The 16,451-nt window shown below is 33.7% G+C and overlaps 2 protein-coding genes across 2 annotated transcripts; one reads left to right on the top strand and one right to left on the bottom strand.

The window, feature by feature from the left end:
• The first annotated feature begins 460 nt into the window (after nt 1-460).
• Nucleotides 461-7,401, top strand: LOC119840223. The gene is made up of 4 exons (XM_038366737.1): nt 461-566; nt 1,608-1,696; nt 6,447-6,632; nt 7,291-7,401. Exons 1-4 carry the CDS (start codon nt 461-463, stop codon nt 7,399-7,401), a joined length of 492 nt encoding a protein of 163 aa, XP_038222665.1.
• Nucleotides 7,402-8,060: 659 nt separating this feature from the next.
• Nucleotides 8,061-14,991, bottom strand: LOC119840222 (serine protease inhibitor swm-1-like). The gene is made up of 3 exons (XM_038366736.1): nt 14,910-14,991; nt 10,267-10,443; nt 8,061-8,311 (listed from the first exon to the last, which is right to left on the bottom strand). Exons 1-3 carry the CDS (start codon nt 14,989-14,991, stop codon nt 8,061-8,063), a joined length of 510 nt encoding a protein of 169 aa, XP_038222664.1.
• Nucleotides 14,992-16,451: the final 1,460 nt, after the last annotated feature.

The following is a 16,451-nucleotide window of genomic DNA, read 5'->3' as shown; positions in this document are numbered from 1 at the left end:
ACAGAACATTATTATTACAATCAAACTAATTTTCAACTGACCCTTGATTTCTAATCCTATAAATAAAACATAAAATAAAAATTCAAGAAAATCAGAACATGATTTATTTAAGCCAGCCAAAAACATAAATAAATCTGTCGTAAAATTTACTATAAAAGCCCGAATTGCGGATTAAGATTTTTATTTCAATAAAAATCGATGCAGTATTTTTAAGTCCATTACGAAAAGACATACAGACGTAGCAGACGACTTTGTACTATCAAATGTAAATATATAATAGTGATTGATTGTCCTATTCTCCTACAAATGCACTAAAAATATACTATAGTAAATTTTAGTATGTTCTTTAAATTTATACGGGAGCTGTAAAGTAAATCTTTCTGAACACATCCCAACGTCTTATCGCAAGCAAACAGATAAACCGTACATTACTCAGTCAATATTGGCACTAGTTAACGAAATGATGTTCGGCCATTTGTTTTTGTGTTTGTCTGTGCTAACCCTCACTCTGGGAAACCCACAGAACTTCGTTACCAAGTATTTCAAAGTTGGGATTGAATATGACCGTAAGTATTTTTTTTTTTTTGTAAAACTAAGATGGTTTGAGTCATTATGGATATATAATATATATAAATAAATATACACAGCACATTCAAGGGTTTCGTTTCAGACACATTCATAGATAATGTATAGTATATAGTTATCACACTAACATTAAGGTTTGTTTGTTTGGATGTATGTCAGTCAATCACGCTGGAACTACTGAACGGATTTTGATGAAATTTGGTATATAGACAGGGTATTAGCTAAGTTGGGTGACACTTTTACACAGGGTGATACTTTTATCCTGATAAAATGCTCCCTTGGGATATAACAGGATTCTTGATATCCGGGCGTAGCCGGAACCAGCGTCTTGTTTATAAATATGCCTAAAATATACTCCAAACAACATTTTAAAAGAAGATTGCATCAAAACAGACTCCTAGATTCTGTCCGTCCGTTTTTCAATACATATTTTGTATATCGTCTATCATTCCACTAGTGTTTAGTCCATAATGGTCCCGTCGTTTTGGCGTATAACACTCGTCATATTTTTGGCTTTGATAGGCTCTATTTATTTATATGTAAATAACCGACTCCTTTAGACTTGATTATGACCCACTTTAAACGGACAGACTTAATTCAAATTTAGTACATTTATCATGAATCTGTGACAATACAAAAATTTCCTAAGTCTATTATATTATACAGATATGGGTCATCAGCATTAAATACTTTCCTTACGTATTATTTTATAAGAGCAAGTGAGACAATTGAGACATTTTTGAAAGAATAGAAAAACCTTACGTATTTAAAAACGCGGGTTCAAATCCCGACTCGTGATCAAATTTTTTTCTATTCTTCCAAAAATTTCTCATTTATAAATTTCAATGCTATAAAACTAAAAATTGAAAGTGAAACAATTATTTGATCGTACCATTAAAACATGCTTATAAGTTTTCTATAACTGTATTTGTCTACTAAATTTATAAATAGGCGGGTTCATGTTTTTTTCTAATCTTGACCTTGATTGAAGCCTTAACCATGTTGTTTACCTTTATTTACAGGATCCCTGCCAATGAGTGGGGGGTCGGATAGACTCCGACACAGGAATAACTATGACCCCTTCTTTGTTACCGTTACGGCATCGGCTAAGGTAAACTGTTAGCACTACATAGTATAAAACAAAATCGCTTTATCTGTCCCTATGTCCCTATGTATGCTCAAATCTTTAAAATTTATTGAGATAGAGCGATTCAAGAGGAAGGCTTATATGTATAATGAAATGTATTAAGCTACTCCGAATATAACGCGTGCGAAGCCACGAGCAAAAGCTAGTTTATACTATACTTAGGGAAGCCGGAGGCCCGTTTCCTCTTCCTCACGTTTCCCAGTCCATTCCTTCTTACCAGTCATCAATCCTTTCCTTATCCTTTATTCCTTTAAAGCGAGTAGCGCATTCTCATAGGCACTACCTACACTACCATTTTATATGTGGTAGTCGAGAACCCTTCGGCACGAATAGGCCCAGCTCGCATCGGGGAAGTACCACACCCCTACAGAAAAACGGCGTAAAATAATAGTATGCTATTGTATTTCGTTCCGTGAGTGGGGGAGCCGGAGGCCCATATCCTTTACCTTACCCTTCCCAGTCCTCCCCTTTATTCCTCTCATCAATCCTTTCTTAATCCCTTCCCAATTTAAAGTCGGCAATCCATTTGTAGAGGCGTAAGGTCTGCAATTGACCTAATGCCTCTCCAAATGTTCATGGGCGGTGGTAACGCTTACCCGTTGCCCGTAATGACATAAAAAAATACTTACATAGGAACGATCAAATTCTGTATCGCCGGTTTTTATACTACGAGTATATTGTATATAATGTACATGACAATTTAGTTCTACGACATGTGACTTCATCCATCCATCCTGCACTAGGCTAGCCAGAAGCCTCAGTCTCTACGTTGGACATGAATAAGCTGATGATGTTGTTGAAATAATCAAAACACAGAATAGAATATATCTAGAACATTCGTTACCCAAGTAATGCAATAAAAAGACCCTTCCCTTTTCAAACCCTTTCTGGATTAGATTAGTATTTTAATTTCGTTTCAGACACATTCATTAAAAGGTACACCACATAGATTTAACAAATACGTGACATATGCGATGTAAGATTAATTTATACTAGCTTTTTGCCCCGGCTTCTGGTAGTAATGGACTATGTATAGCAAAATAGAACATATTAAATATTACTGTGGCAAATTTTATTATTAAAAATAGGTACTTTATTAAAAATTGGTTTTATGTGAATTTAATACAGAATAAATAACATAATATTTTTAATAGATATGTATTATTTTTATTATTAATCCTGAAAAAAACAAGCTATCAAATAAATAAAGAATCATAAAAATCGGTTCACCCCGTGAAAAGTGATGAGGTAACAAACACAAACAGTCGAATTAATAACCTTTTTTTTAACTACCAAGGAAAATATATTATAACCATTTACCCTTAGATTAAGATTCGTATAAGATTCGTATTCAATGTTGTTACAAAAATTTGAAATATTCTGTGAAATTGTTTTTTTTTCCTTCATTAATATTTTTATGAAAAGATCCGTTTTCACATGATAACGTATTCGTATACTGAGCAAGCGATCACAGACTTAAAACTCGTAAATCCAGAGGCTGTGGGTGAAATAAAAGGGCACAGAGTAACCGCTACCGAACAGAGGCCCCAAATAGCAGATCGAATGGCCACACCGAAAATAAAGCGGTTTTAGAGACTGCGCTAGTTTAAGAGTTAGTAAAGAATTGTTAAATCAGAATTAATACCTATATTATATCCTATATTTTCTTATGTAAGCTCTCGAAGTCTTTATTTGATTTAAATTATAAATGTATTTTTCACTTTATAATCAGGCCTGTGCCTAAATTCAAAAATAACTTCTCCAAAATTGTACAATTCTCTTGTACATTTGTTATGGAAACATTTCATTTTCATCAAATAGTAAGTACATTAGAGCCAATCACAATATTTAAATACATGTTTGATGAATTTGCTTCATATTTTAGGTTGATTCTTACAATTCATTAAATAAAGTAAATAAAGCATTGTAGATTATGTTATTGTAATTAACGCTTTGACTGTTGAAATGTCCTAATATTCTATTCAGATCTGTGTGTTCAGATTAATTAATGAACCTGTAATGTGTAATCTATTGAAAAATATATAAAGCTAGCGACCCGCCTTGTCTTCGCATAGGTGCAATAATTCATGATATATATATATAAACCTTCTCCTTGAATCATTCTTACATAAAACATCAAAATCTATAGTATAATTTTAAAGATCCAAGCATACAGACACACAGCAGGCGAAAGCTTTGTTTAATACTATGTAGTGATAAATAAGTGCATAGACTCTTAGACAACACAGGAAATGTACCCTAAAATGGCGGCGGTAATTGGTAATTACGCCGAAATCAGACTGCGCCCGTGTTTCATTAAGGCGAAAACATCCCCTTCGCCCTCTCATTGTTAATGACCACTCACGTTGATGCGTTTATCGTTTTTCGCGCACTATTTTCGAGAAGAAGTTTCTAGAAGCTTCTAGAACAAATTTTATCTACATTAGTAGCATGCTCAGTTGTTTTCAGTCAGTCTCCCCGTGACCACGCTCGCTGTAAAGTGTTCGAAACGTCGGGTTAATAATATTATGAATAAATCGCGTTTAAAATCCGTTAAAAAAAAGTTAAAGACTTTTAAGACACATACGAACACATTCACAGAACGATTTTCTTTTCTTAGCAGTTGAGTTGTATCAGGCAAACTTTTTGGTTGTAAACTTTTACCAGACCACATAGAACATAATACTATACTACTATTACTAGTTCCAGAAAGTTCATGAGCGATCAAATCACATAGTATAAAATAAAATCTTATTATGTAATATATGCTTAATACTATATAATATATGCTTAAATCTTTTAAACTATGCAAGAGATTTCGACAGATTTTTTTTAAAGAGTAATTCAAGAGGAAAGATTATATGTACACTGAACAGAACATCTATTGAACTACTCCGAATTCAACGCATGAGAAGCCGCGACAAAAGCTAGTAAATTATAAAAAATAGTAATACGAATCACACCGATCCAAGAGCTACCGCAGGCGTCTAACAGTTTACTTGATTAAAAAACAAACTAACAAACAATCAAAAAAACAAACTACAAAGATAAAACCGTACGTTCTGTAATGTAATCTTCATACGCACCATATAAAATCAGAATATCAACAAACTCCAATAAAATCTAGTCCTTCAACTCCAACAAATTACCAAAATTTAAAAAATACAAATCAAATAAAACCACTGCTTAGTCAACTTGCCTACGGTTTCCAACTTTGCGAAAAACAAATTTCTGCCAAACTCACGACTTTCAGAACCAACTCTGATTGCACCTTGAATTGAAAATTCTCTTGAGCCATATTAAAAGTTAGCGTCCTTTTGCTTCGATAAATCTTAATCAAAATAAATAAAAAAAATGTTTATCGAAATAACATATATATTATTAATTAGCTTCGCCCTGTGGTTTCACCCGCATGGTATAAAAAGTTGCCTATATGTTATTCCAGTTGTCCAACTGTCTATGTACCAAATTTTATTGCAATCGGTTCAGTAGTTTTTGCGTGAAAGAGCAACAAACACACACACACATCCTTACAAACTTTCGCATTTATAATATGAGTAGGATGTGTCGAGTATTCTGCACGAACTGGGCCAACTCGCACCGGGAAAGGTACTAAAGAATCACATAAGATCGGTGGTAGCATGCGAACGCTGCCGTCTTTCGGCCCCCGAGTATAATGCCATTATCCATCTTATCCTTACCCCTTATGCCACAAAATCGCGTAACGCATACATAAACGCATTTCCAGAAACAGTGCCTCTATTCTAGAGTTCAAGGATAGTGGTGATGACCAGCTCGGTTGTTAATTAAACCTATAAAAGTAGAAGCTAACTACAGAATATATGCTACAGCCATCACAAGAATAAAGAATTATTACAAACCTCAATATATCTGAAGCAACATAGCTACGGAGTTGTATTATGAAGTTATCACACAATGAAATGTTTCAATTAATGATGAACCCTTGAAGTTACACGGGTCTGTAACAAGTAATTAATATAAAGTGTCCTAGGGCTCTTTATAGGACAGGACAGTTTCTTTAAGTGCTTAAGAATCTCTTCTAATCAAAGTTATTTTGAAAGAAATTTATTGGTTACTTGATTAATTCGATGAAATCCGATAAGATTATCTTCACTGAGTCATTTATTTTATTTGTGTCTTTTATTTGTAAGTCATTTATTTGGATAACATATAGAAATAATTCGATTTTGAATAAAATTCAGAAATTTATTGATCTGTAAAAATTTACAACTAAACGAAAATTACTAGATTTTTTTTTTTACTTAACTGCTTTAAACTGTAATATACAAAAAAAAAAACTATAAAAAACAACAAAAAATCAATTCCAAATATTTTGACGCAGAATGTTGAATTATAAATTCATATAACTTGAAGAATTTAATTCCCAAAAAATAATCCTATTTTACTAAATCTCCTATTATAAATTCAAATCCTAACTAATGTCATCATATCATAATCATAATAATCATAATAAAACATCGAAAAGTTTGTTTGTTTGTCTATGTTTCACGACGCATCGAAGCGTTTAGACAGGAGGCTAGAGAGTGACATAGGCTACTTTTTACCATGTTGAAATATCTGATTCTCTTGGACAAATTTCGTTTGACTACGCGGGTAAAGCCGTGGGTGGAATGGTGGTCAATCAATCAACATATATGCCCAATATATGCTAAACGACTTCATATTTTTTCAGAGGGGCTACGTCATATCCTATATAGAAGTGAGTGCGACCACCGCGCGAGACGGAGACGTGGAATTTTCAGTAGTCCGCGGCAAAGCTGGGGAGAAAAACTTGGTCTTCCACTTGGCGTCGAACAAGACTGACTTTCTGACCTACTCATACCTGGCGTATGGTATACGGGAAGAGGACTACAAAAAGGTGAACCATGCTTCAATACCTTATTAGGTTTGTTTTTTAAATAGTCGTTATGTGTTTTTGCCACATTCGTTTTTTGTGTCATATCCTGCACGTTTGCATATGTAAGCTTAATCGGTTTGGATATCCTATTAATATTATGCGAAAGTTTGTATGGATGTATGGATGTTTGTTACTCTTTCACGTAAAAACTACTGAACCAATTGCCATGAAATTTGGTACGACATCTGGATAACTGGAATAACATATAGGCTTTTTATTCCGATATTCCTACGGGATACGGACTTACGCGGGTGAAACCGCGGGGCACAGCTAGTAAAATATATTTAATTCATGTTATTATTAGTTTTCTTAATATTATTCAGAAATATTTTTAAACTGTGAAAGATTTATTTGCAAAAAAAAAATTAATTATCATTGTCACGTTTATTAAAAGAACATAGCCATTATTTCGAATATTTACTTTTTAAATTTTGTACGAAATTATAAAATACGTTTTTGAGTTAAGCGCCATCTATTAACCAGCTACAGAATCATCACCAAGCAATCATTTCCTTCTACTTACTACTACTAGTACTTCATATAATAATATTGCTTAATAAATCTCATAGGTGGCGTTATAAAAAATTAACTATATTAATTGTTCTCATTTTATTTTCAGATGGCGAATATAATCACTCTTCCAATGAAAAATATAAGTAATCGACTTGAATCCAATTTATTCACGGGCTTATTGTTAATTTTAATAAGCATAAAATCTATCTTCTTATAAATGTACCAATGTACCTTATTTTTTTAAATTATTTGTTATTATTATTAAGATCAATTATTTTAAACGTAATATTTATTTAAATAAATAAAAGCATTTCAACCATTCAGCGTTTATTTGCCATACCATAATACAATAAAATATATAGACTACTCACTACAATGTACATGTTTCTTTAAATAAAGATATTATTATTATTAATTACCTATTACAAACTATTTGGATTATTTGATAACTTTAACAGCATTTAACATTAGACATATCGCAAATTAATTATAATAGTATTATTTGTAAATACATTTCATGTAATCGACACCCGAATTCTCCGCGCGGTTTCGTACAATGCGGTTTAATTCATACCACAGATACTACATATTATGTTATCTGTGACAATAGTATAGTTTTATACATAGTAACACACACAATAGTTTCTATATTTTATTAATCTGTGGCGCGGGTTTGAATTGAAATTTGAATTTTCGTTTTTCATATAATAAATAAAGCATAGTAAGCACAAAATAAAGCATTTTAATGCTTTGAAAACTAAAAATTGGAAACATTTTGAGCAAGTCAGCTATACTAAAATTAGCATCAGATTTTTTCATCTATCTTCATTAGATCTATCTACATTAAATTTATTTTACATATGATGTAATCACAATTCAAACAACAGACAAATGAAGTATCCTGCCAATAGCATCGATATATTTCCCCAACGGACCAGCACTAGTGCCATTAGTGATGGGACACTTATCGACACTGATGCAGGTCCCATTCCCGTCCCTAAACAGGCCGGGTGCGCACACGCAACCCGCGGCGCAGACTTTAGAGCAGATTGGCTCTGGATCATCGCAGGTTGGCTCGCATGCAGCCGTGCAGATGTCATATACTTCGTTCTGATTGAAACATTGCTCTGAAATTTTAATTATACTGCTAATAATTATTGTTTTCAAGTTTTTTAATTTAATCTAGGCAAATCTTATATATAAAATTCTCGTGTCACAATGTTAGTCTCTATACTCCTCCGAAACGGCTTGACCGATTCCTCTGAAATTTGGTAAGCATATTGGGTAGGTCTGAGAATCGGCTAACATCTATTTTTCATACCAATAAACGATAAGAGTAAGGCAGAACAGCGTTTGCCGGGTGCAGCTAGTCTTAATATATAAAAAACCAGTGTCATGAAGTATGTTCCCAATGAACTCTTCACCAACTTAACCGATTTTGATGAAATTTGGCATTTTATGTGTAAAACCAACTTAAAATATTGGATAGTTTTTATTTCGATTAATTATCCCAATAATTAATAATTAACAATAAATTTAGCCACAGCCACAGAGAAACCACTAGCACAGTTGCCAACTATGACATGAAAAAATATGTCCTGGCAAAGAGAAAAAAATATTTGAAAATACACTGTCAAATAGACCGCATGGACAATCATATATTTTAATAGCTAATACTCATTAGGAAAATGCTCTTACCGACAGTACAATTGTCCAGTTTGACACAGGAATTCGTAGCTTCATCCCTCACAAAGCCAGACTTACAGAAGCAGCCCACACTGCACCCGCAGTATTCTGGTGCTGGGCTGGCGCATGTGGCTTGGCAACCGCATGACAAAAACTCTTCGTTAGCCCCACAGGACGATTTGTTTCCTATGAATAGGTGTGATCAAGGGAATTAATACATTATATTGATTTCTCAAGTTGAAAATTACATTTTTAAATAAGTAGTAAGGGATTTTGTATGTGGTAGTCGAGCACGCTTCGGCAGGTATTGGGCCAGCTCGCACCGGGGAAGTACCACATCCCCACAGAAGATCGGCGTGAAATAGCATTCTGCTGTGTTTCGTTCGGTGAGTGGGGGAGCCGGAGGCCCATATCCTTTTCCTTCCCCTTCCCAGTCCTTTCCTTTAATCCTCTCGCCAATTCTGTCTTAATCTCTTCCCTATTAAAGTCGGCAATCCATTTGTAGAGGCATAAGGTCCATTGCAGACCTTCCATTCATCATTCATGCATTCCGTCCAAATGTTCATGGGCGGTGGTAGCGCTTACCATCAGGCGTCCCACCAGCTCCATTGCCGGCTGTGACATAAAAAAAAAAAATCACGAATCACATAGATTTTCCGATATTATTCTAGTTTAGATAAAATCTGGATACCCATTTGGAAACAGAAAAACACAAATGTTAGTAGGTTACATTAATTAAAATAGCTGAAGTCATTGTGATGCAATTCAACAGTGCTTTTCAAGCTTTTAGAGAAGAATGATGGTAATTTACAGCGATTCAAAAAACAAGAAGGTTAACAAGATGTTTTGTATGTATGTACACAACAAAACGAATGTTCAAATAGGAATGAATTATTAGAGCACTATAGATATTGGTAAATTTTTAATTATAACTTTTTAATGCATACGCTTAAAGATCAGAAAAGGTTACTGAATGACAAAATAGCTTAAACACGTGGTTACAGTAAAAAAGCCACAACGCGAAATTCGTGTTGTGGCTCGAATGAAAACGAACACAGCGCGTTATAGCAATGTTTCGACGACGCATTTTGATAATTTTTTTACCCTATGGTAAAAAAATGGACAATGAAATGAGGAAATTATCTACTTGAATCAATTTCAAACTGATCAAAGAATCAAATTGTTCGATAATGAAACTTTTAAGTTCCATGCTATTTTAAGTGAAGATAAATAATAATTTGTGTTGAAAATGAATAAGGGAAAACTCATAGTATTTTTCATAGTAACCTAACCTAACCTAACTTTGCAAGGACACGAGCGTGCAAAGCAACAAAAAGTTAGCTAGCGACTTGCAAAACACACTGTTTCCCATTATTTTATCCCAAGTTATATATACCATTGATACACTCATCAGCATTAACACAGGTTCCATTTCCATGTCTCAAGTAGCCAGCCTTGCAGAAGCAGCCCTCGACACAGTCGTCGAAACACGACACAGGGCCCTTGGGGTCCGTGCAGTTGAAGGGACAGGCTGAACCGCAGAGTAAATACTCTTCATTTTTGGGGCACTCATCTGTGATAAAAACAAATAAAAATAAATGGAATTTGATTAGAAACTATGAGGAATATCAAAAAACGCTGAATTCAGTTTTATTTCTTCGACAAACTGACTTTTGAATAAATTATATTCATTATTTATAGACTGGATACGGAGTCATTAATTTTATTAACATTCAGAATAACATTTTTATTTACTCTGTTAAAAATATTATCTAAAACATAAAATTCAATGGTGTGAAAGCATGATCTAGGTGGCCAGGGCACTGGAACATGTGCTATAATTGAATTCTGTTGATTTATACTTAATTTATAACTCGACTACTGTGTCCTGGAGCACCATGACAGCTGAATCTGTGTTATGAATATTATTAACCAGCTGTCCGCCTCGCGCTCCTCCTTCTGCCTTAATAAAAACGTTTAAAAAAATAAGCCGAATTGTTCGACCCGTCCTCGATTTTTTCACTTAGTGACAAATATTCCGATTCATTTTTATACATAACTTAAAAGAGATAAACCCTGCAATTAAATTACTTATTTAGTTAATAGGTTCACATACAAACTACAAAGGTGCTGTATATAACATACAATAATCTTAATATCTAGTAGCTGTAGAACCTCATTTCACCCTTCAATAATCATAGTATCGTAATAATTATCAAAGTTGATTAAACTGTTAACGAGTTGTTAATTAATATTTGTATTACATACCTACTGTTAGTAATCGAGTAGATTTTCATATGTTGCTCCTTTGCTTAGAATATTAAGGTCATTTATTTGTTGTTTGAGAAACAATCTAATATTATGAATGCGAAAGTTTGTAAGAATGTGTGTGTGTTTGTTGCTCTTTCACGCAAAAACTACTGAACCGATTGCAATGAAATTTGGTGCGTAGGTAGCTGGACAAATGGAATAACATATAGGCAACTTTTTATCCCGATATTCCTATGGGATATGGACTTTCGCTGGTGAAACCGCGGGGCGCAGTTAGTTAAATATATTTTTAAACGTAGTCAAATCACACCATAATTAAATAACAAATAATTTACAGTGCCAGTGGAATAAGTTTGTTTATACCATTATATAAAGATTGCATTATCTACTACCTATAGTTTTTGAGGTTTAAAATCATGTTGGGCATGATTTATTGTCAATGTCACCTAATGCAACGTTGTATTTATCGATTTAAGCACATCATATCACTGATAAGTTAAGTAAACTTATTTGTCTGTTTGTTTAAAATCGCAAGTATCAAATAGGCGATTTTTTTCTCACTATTCGATGTTCATGGGCGCTAGTGATCGCTTACCATCAGGGAACTAGCAGCTTATTTGCCCGCTTACGAAAAAAAAAAGAAAACACGTTCGGAAAGTTTTAACTCCAAGGATCTTAATCAGGACAATAGATAACTATAACATAAAACCTATCCTTACCTATCCTAGATGAGCGAAAACTTTGAATTTAATCCTTTTAAAGTGGTTCATAACCTCTGTCTATATATTCATAAAGTCTGAAAATTATGTTACATACGAACATACAGGTGAAGCTAATAAGAGCGTATTATATACTTACTAGCTGACCCGGCAAACGCTATCCTGCCTTACTCCTATCATTTGGGGGGATGAAAAATAGATGTTGGCCAATTCTCATAGATACCGGATAAGCACAAAAATTTCATCAAAATCGGTCAAGCCGTTTCGGAAGAGTATGGCAACGAAAACTGTGACACGAGAATTTTATATATTAGATATAAAAATGGTATTCACTATTAATGTTGCAGGTGCGAATTTGAAATGTATATCGACCATTGTAAATTGAATTTGACGCATTTTGAAATGGAATATGTGACAGCTATGATGTTTTGTTTGATAAATTATGCCTACTCTATTATGATAAGTAAGTTTTGTAGTATTTTCTTGTGCTTGATTTTACGCGAGTATTATACATTTAGAAATTAAAGACTTTTTAACGGATTCGTGCGTGGTCACGCTCGCTGTAAAGTGTTTGAAACGTCGGGTTAATAATATAATGAATAAATTGCGTTTAGAATCCGTTAAAAAGTTTTTTTTTAATGAATTGGGGCGTAGCTACAGCTATATCAGCTGTAGGGACGGATTATACGGGCCCCTGGCTTTCAGGCCGTTCCTTGAGCAATATTTCAGATACTTGTTTGGTTTCGGGGTCCCCACCACAAATTTTATTCAGGGCCCTCTACGCCACTGATAATGAAAAAATATATGCTTAAGACAAAAATTATATGTTTTATGGTATATACATATTTATGTAATAAAACATAAACGAGTAAATGAAGTAAGAGTTTAATAGTTAAATAGTTAACCAGTTTGTTTAACGGCCATCTTAGTTTACAAATTAAAATCAATTTATCGAACCTTCGATGCAACAGAACAACACGTCAAACATAAAAGTTGAGTAGATAATTGAGTTTAAATATCATAGCAATTGATGTTCCATATAACAGTTTTCTAATAAACACCTGTTTAGTCGAAATATAATTTAAAAAAAATAAACAAATAATTTTGATAGAGCAAGAGTGTCCATATAATGAGGTGTACAAATCATGTGCATTCACGGAAGAGTACACTTGCTGGGAAACTCGGGACATGGCCAAGCGTGTGCTGTCCTTACCGGAGCGATTGACACACTGCAAGTCTGGGTGTTACTGCAAGTGAGGCTTTAATTTTTAACCTATAGCTATTGAAATATAATTTATTCTATAGTATCGCTTGAGCGAGATGTCCGAATGAACAAGTTCTATTCGGAGACATTATTTTTTACCGACTTAAAAAAGGATGTTATCAATTCGAATATATTTTTTGTTTGTTACCGCATAGCTTCTTACTGGGTGAAACGACTTTTATTATTCTATTATTGTTTGAGATGCCCGCCATGTGGTCACATTTAATCTAGTTCTGACAATTTGATGGTTTAGTTTTATTAAAAATATTATTTTAATAACTTAATCTAATTGAATCAGAGGGCTGCTAGATAAAAGACTATGTTTGTACTTGACTATGAATTAGTCATGAAAAAACGCTTCTTATTACATAACGCTTTTACAATTATATATTAATGGTGTATGCCATATACTTTAGTACATAGACGATTTTTTTATGTGATAGAGCAGGCAAGCGAGCGGACGGGTCACCTGATGTGCTCCACGTCGCCCAGTTGCACCCACAATACCAGGGGTATGGTGTGTGTGACGGCTTTTAAGAAAGGAGTAAGCTCTTTAAAGTCTTCCTGATCGACCTAGGTTATAACGGGACAAGTTCTTACTACCAGAGCGAGCGGTTACCAAGCGTCACCTACCAAAAAAATTTTTTCATATATCACCCATTCGAACAGTGAAAGAGTTATTTCCTTACTATAAAAATGTATCGGATAATAAATGTTTTCAGAAAAGGTTATGTTCGGGCCTATCCTGGTAGCTCGTGCATCATGGCTATCACCTGCAGGGACCGGGAGTTACAGATAGTGATGAGTAAGCTACCAGATATGATCATTGATTTCTAATAAATCATCATCATCATGTTTAATAAATAGTTATTGATAAATATATTCGTGGCTTTTAAGAACTGTAGAAATACAGAGATATTAGTCGCGAATTCTTTCATTTATATATAATTTAAATGAAAACTGGTGTGATTCAATCAATACCATTTATCAATACCAATATTATATAAGATGAAACTTTTGGATTTTTGCATGTTTGTAACGTTTTCACGCAAAAACCACTGGAACGATTTCAACAATTCTTTCACTGTTAGAAAGCTGCAGTTTAACGTTACATAGTCTATGCACGTACCACGGTCAAAACCGGGGCGAAAAGCTAGTGAATAATATATCTAAAACACATCACTGAAGATAAAAACGCATATTATTTTTTGGAATTTCATGGAAGAGATTTGAAGTTTAAAATGTCATCCAACATTCTTAGGAAATCAATATTTACATACATATGTTTGTTTAATTAAATCCAAAGCATTTAAATTAAACAAATTCTTTTATCTCTCACTCAAATCGTATTACACACACAAAACTGCAACCTTACATGCATAGGACAGACTTATATAATACCAGTTGTAACCCGCGGCGTCACTCGCGTGGTACCCGGATAAAAGCCTACGTGCTAATCCAGACTATAATCTATCTCTGTACTAAATTTCATACCGGTACAATAAGTTGTTTTCACGAGAAAGAGTAACAAACATCCATCCAGGCTCACAAACTTTCGCGTATATAATACTTGCTGTGACCCGCGGTTTCACCCGTGTAAATCCGTATCCCATAGGAATATCGGGATAAAAAGTTGCCTATATGTTATTCCAGTTGTCCAGCTGTCTACGTACCAAATTACATTGCAATCAGTTCAGTAATTTTTGCGTGAAAGGGTAACAAACACACACATCCTTATATACTAATTTTAGCATTTATAATTTTAGTAGGATTAGAAGGACTCACCTTTAACAACATAAATTCCCCATACACCATAAACAATAACAGCTAAAGTATACGAAAATAATATACTCCTCAAGAGATTCATTATTACACGATATTACAACTTCTAAAGAATAGATCGAACTGACCTCAAACACAGCGTTCTTGTTTATTTGTCCAATTTATTTGACAAAAACCATAGCATCCTTGACTACAGAGCGTAGCAAGGGTATAGGCGGAGAGATTTCGCTTTTGCCCGACTGACCGAAGGAGGGTAATGTTTTACCAGCGATTGCATGTATGTGTGTGACTTTGTGTGTCCATTTCTTTATATAATGAATATTAGCGATATTGAAAATGGCTTCCACAATATGAATATAAAATGAGAGATTGTAAAAAGACCATTACATAAAAACTAATACATTGATAAAGAGGCAGACGGGTTTTTTGATATCGTAATTAATTAATTTTTAATAATAGATAAACAATTGGTTCATACAATAAAACAAAAGGATTAGTTTCCTACTTGATGTAGAGATGTGATTGTAATCTATACCAATACTATAAAGCTGAAGAGTTTGTTGGTTTGAATGCGCTAATTTCAGGAACTACTGGTCCATTTTGAAAAATTCTTTCAGTTTTAGATAGCCCTTTTATTGAGGAAGGCTTTAGTCTATTTATATACCACAAGCGAAGCCGAGGCGGACCGTTACTGGCAATATAATTTTTATAATCAATCGAGTACTTGATGCTGATGAAGATGAAGATATTGTGCTAGATTTCATATAGAAATTACTAATATTTCCTTTTATAAGATTACTAGCGATCCGCCCCATCGTTGCTCCTGGTACATATATAGCCTATAGCCCTCAAGGATCACGTCCATATCGAACGGTGAAAGAATTTTTAAAACCGGACGAATAGTTCCTAAAGTTACCGCGTTCAAACAAACAAATGCTTCAGCTTTTAAATATCAACAATAATTAATATGTATATACATTGTAAAAGTAGAAAAAACATTATATTAAATACTCCAGAATTGGTATCAAATCATCAGAGACTTGTCTAACTATTTAATTGTGATGCTATTAATCCGACCGTTAGTAAAAAAATTATCCCTCTATCGAAACTGAAGCCGCAAAAAGACGTTATATATCTATAGACATTGTATATAGATACAGCTAATTGCATAATATTATAATTTAATTATTTTCACACCATCCAATTACAACATAAAAAAGCGAAATAAAAATTACTTATATGAAATAAGTCTCTTAGACTATGTAGGTACTATCAAGATATAAACCAATTAGATTACAATTATGTTTTTATATCGAACTATTAGCAAATGCATTGAGGCCTAAGGTCTTTAGGTCAACGGTCGATCTAAGAAAGTACTTTTTTAACTGAGGAAGTTTGTGAACTAACGTGTGATGTTACTACGGAACGACTGTTACTGTGCTCTGTGAATTACTTTTACTGACAACATATTACGCTTTTGTTCCATAAAAGCTCTTTAGATATTGGCATTTCTTACTATTTATACCTACTTGCTGTAACCCGCGG

This window comes from Zerene cesonia, chromosome 5 (assembly GCF_012273895.1).
Source record: "Zerene cesonia ecotype Mississippi chromosome 5, Zerene_cesonia_1.1, whole genome shotgun sequence".
Taxonomy (NCBI): Eukaryota; Metazoa; Arthropoda; class Insecta; order Lepidoptera; family Pieridae; genus Zerene; species Zerene cesonia.
The sequence above is the reverse complement of the archived record's forward strand: the minus strand, read 5'-3'. Positions and strand labels throughout refer to the sequence as shown.

Coding starts and splice junctions, on each gene's coding strand:
- LOC119840222 (XM_038366736.1), bottom strand. CDS start 14,991: ATGAATCTCTTGAGGAGTATATTATTTTCGTATACTTTAGCTGTTATT. Junction 10,444..14,909: donor GGGAATTTATGTTGTTAAAG/GTGAGTCCTTCT, acceptor TTTTTATCACAG/ATGAGTGCCCCAAAAATGAA. Junction 8,312..10,266: donor TGCTGATGAGTGTATCAATG/GTATATATAACT, acceptor TTAAAATTTCAG/AGCAATGTTTCAATCAGAAC.
- LOC119840223 (XM_038366737.1), top strand. CDS start 461: ATGATGTTCGGCCATTTGTTTTTGTGTTTGTCTGTGCTAACCCTCACT. Junction 567..1,607: donor AGTTGGGATTGAATATGACC/GTAAGTATTTTT, acceptor CTTTATTTACAG/GATCCCTGCCAATGAGTGGG. Junction 1,697..6,446: donor CCGTTACGGCATCGGCTAAG/GTAAACTGTTAG, acceptor ATATTTTTTCAG/AGGGGCTACGTCATATCCTA.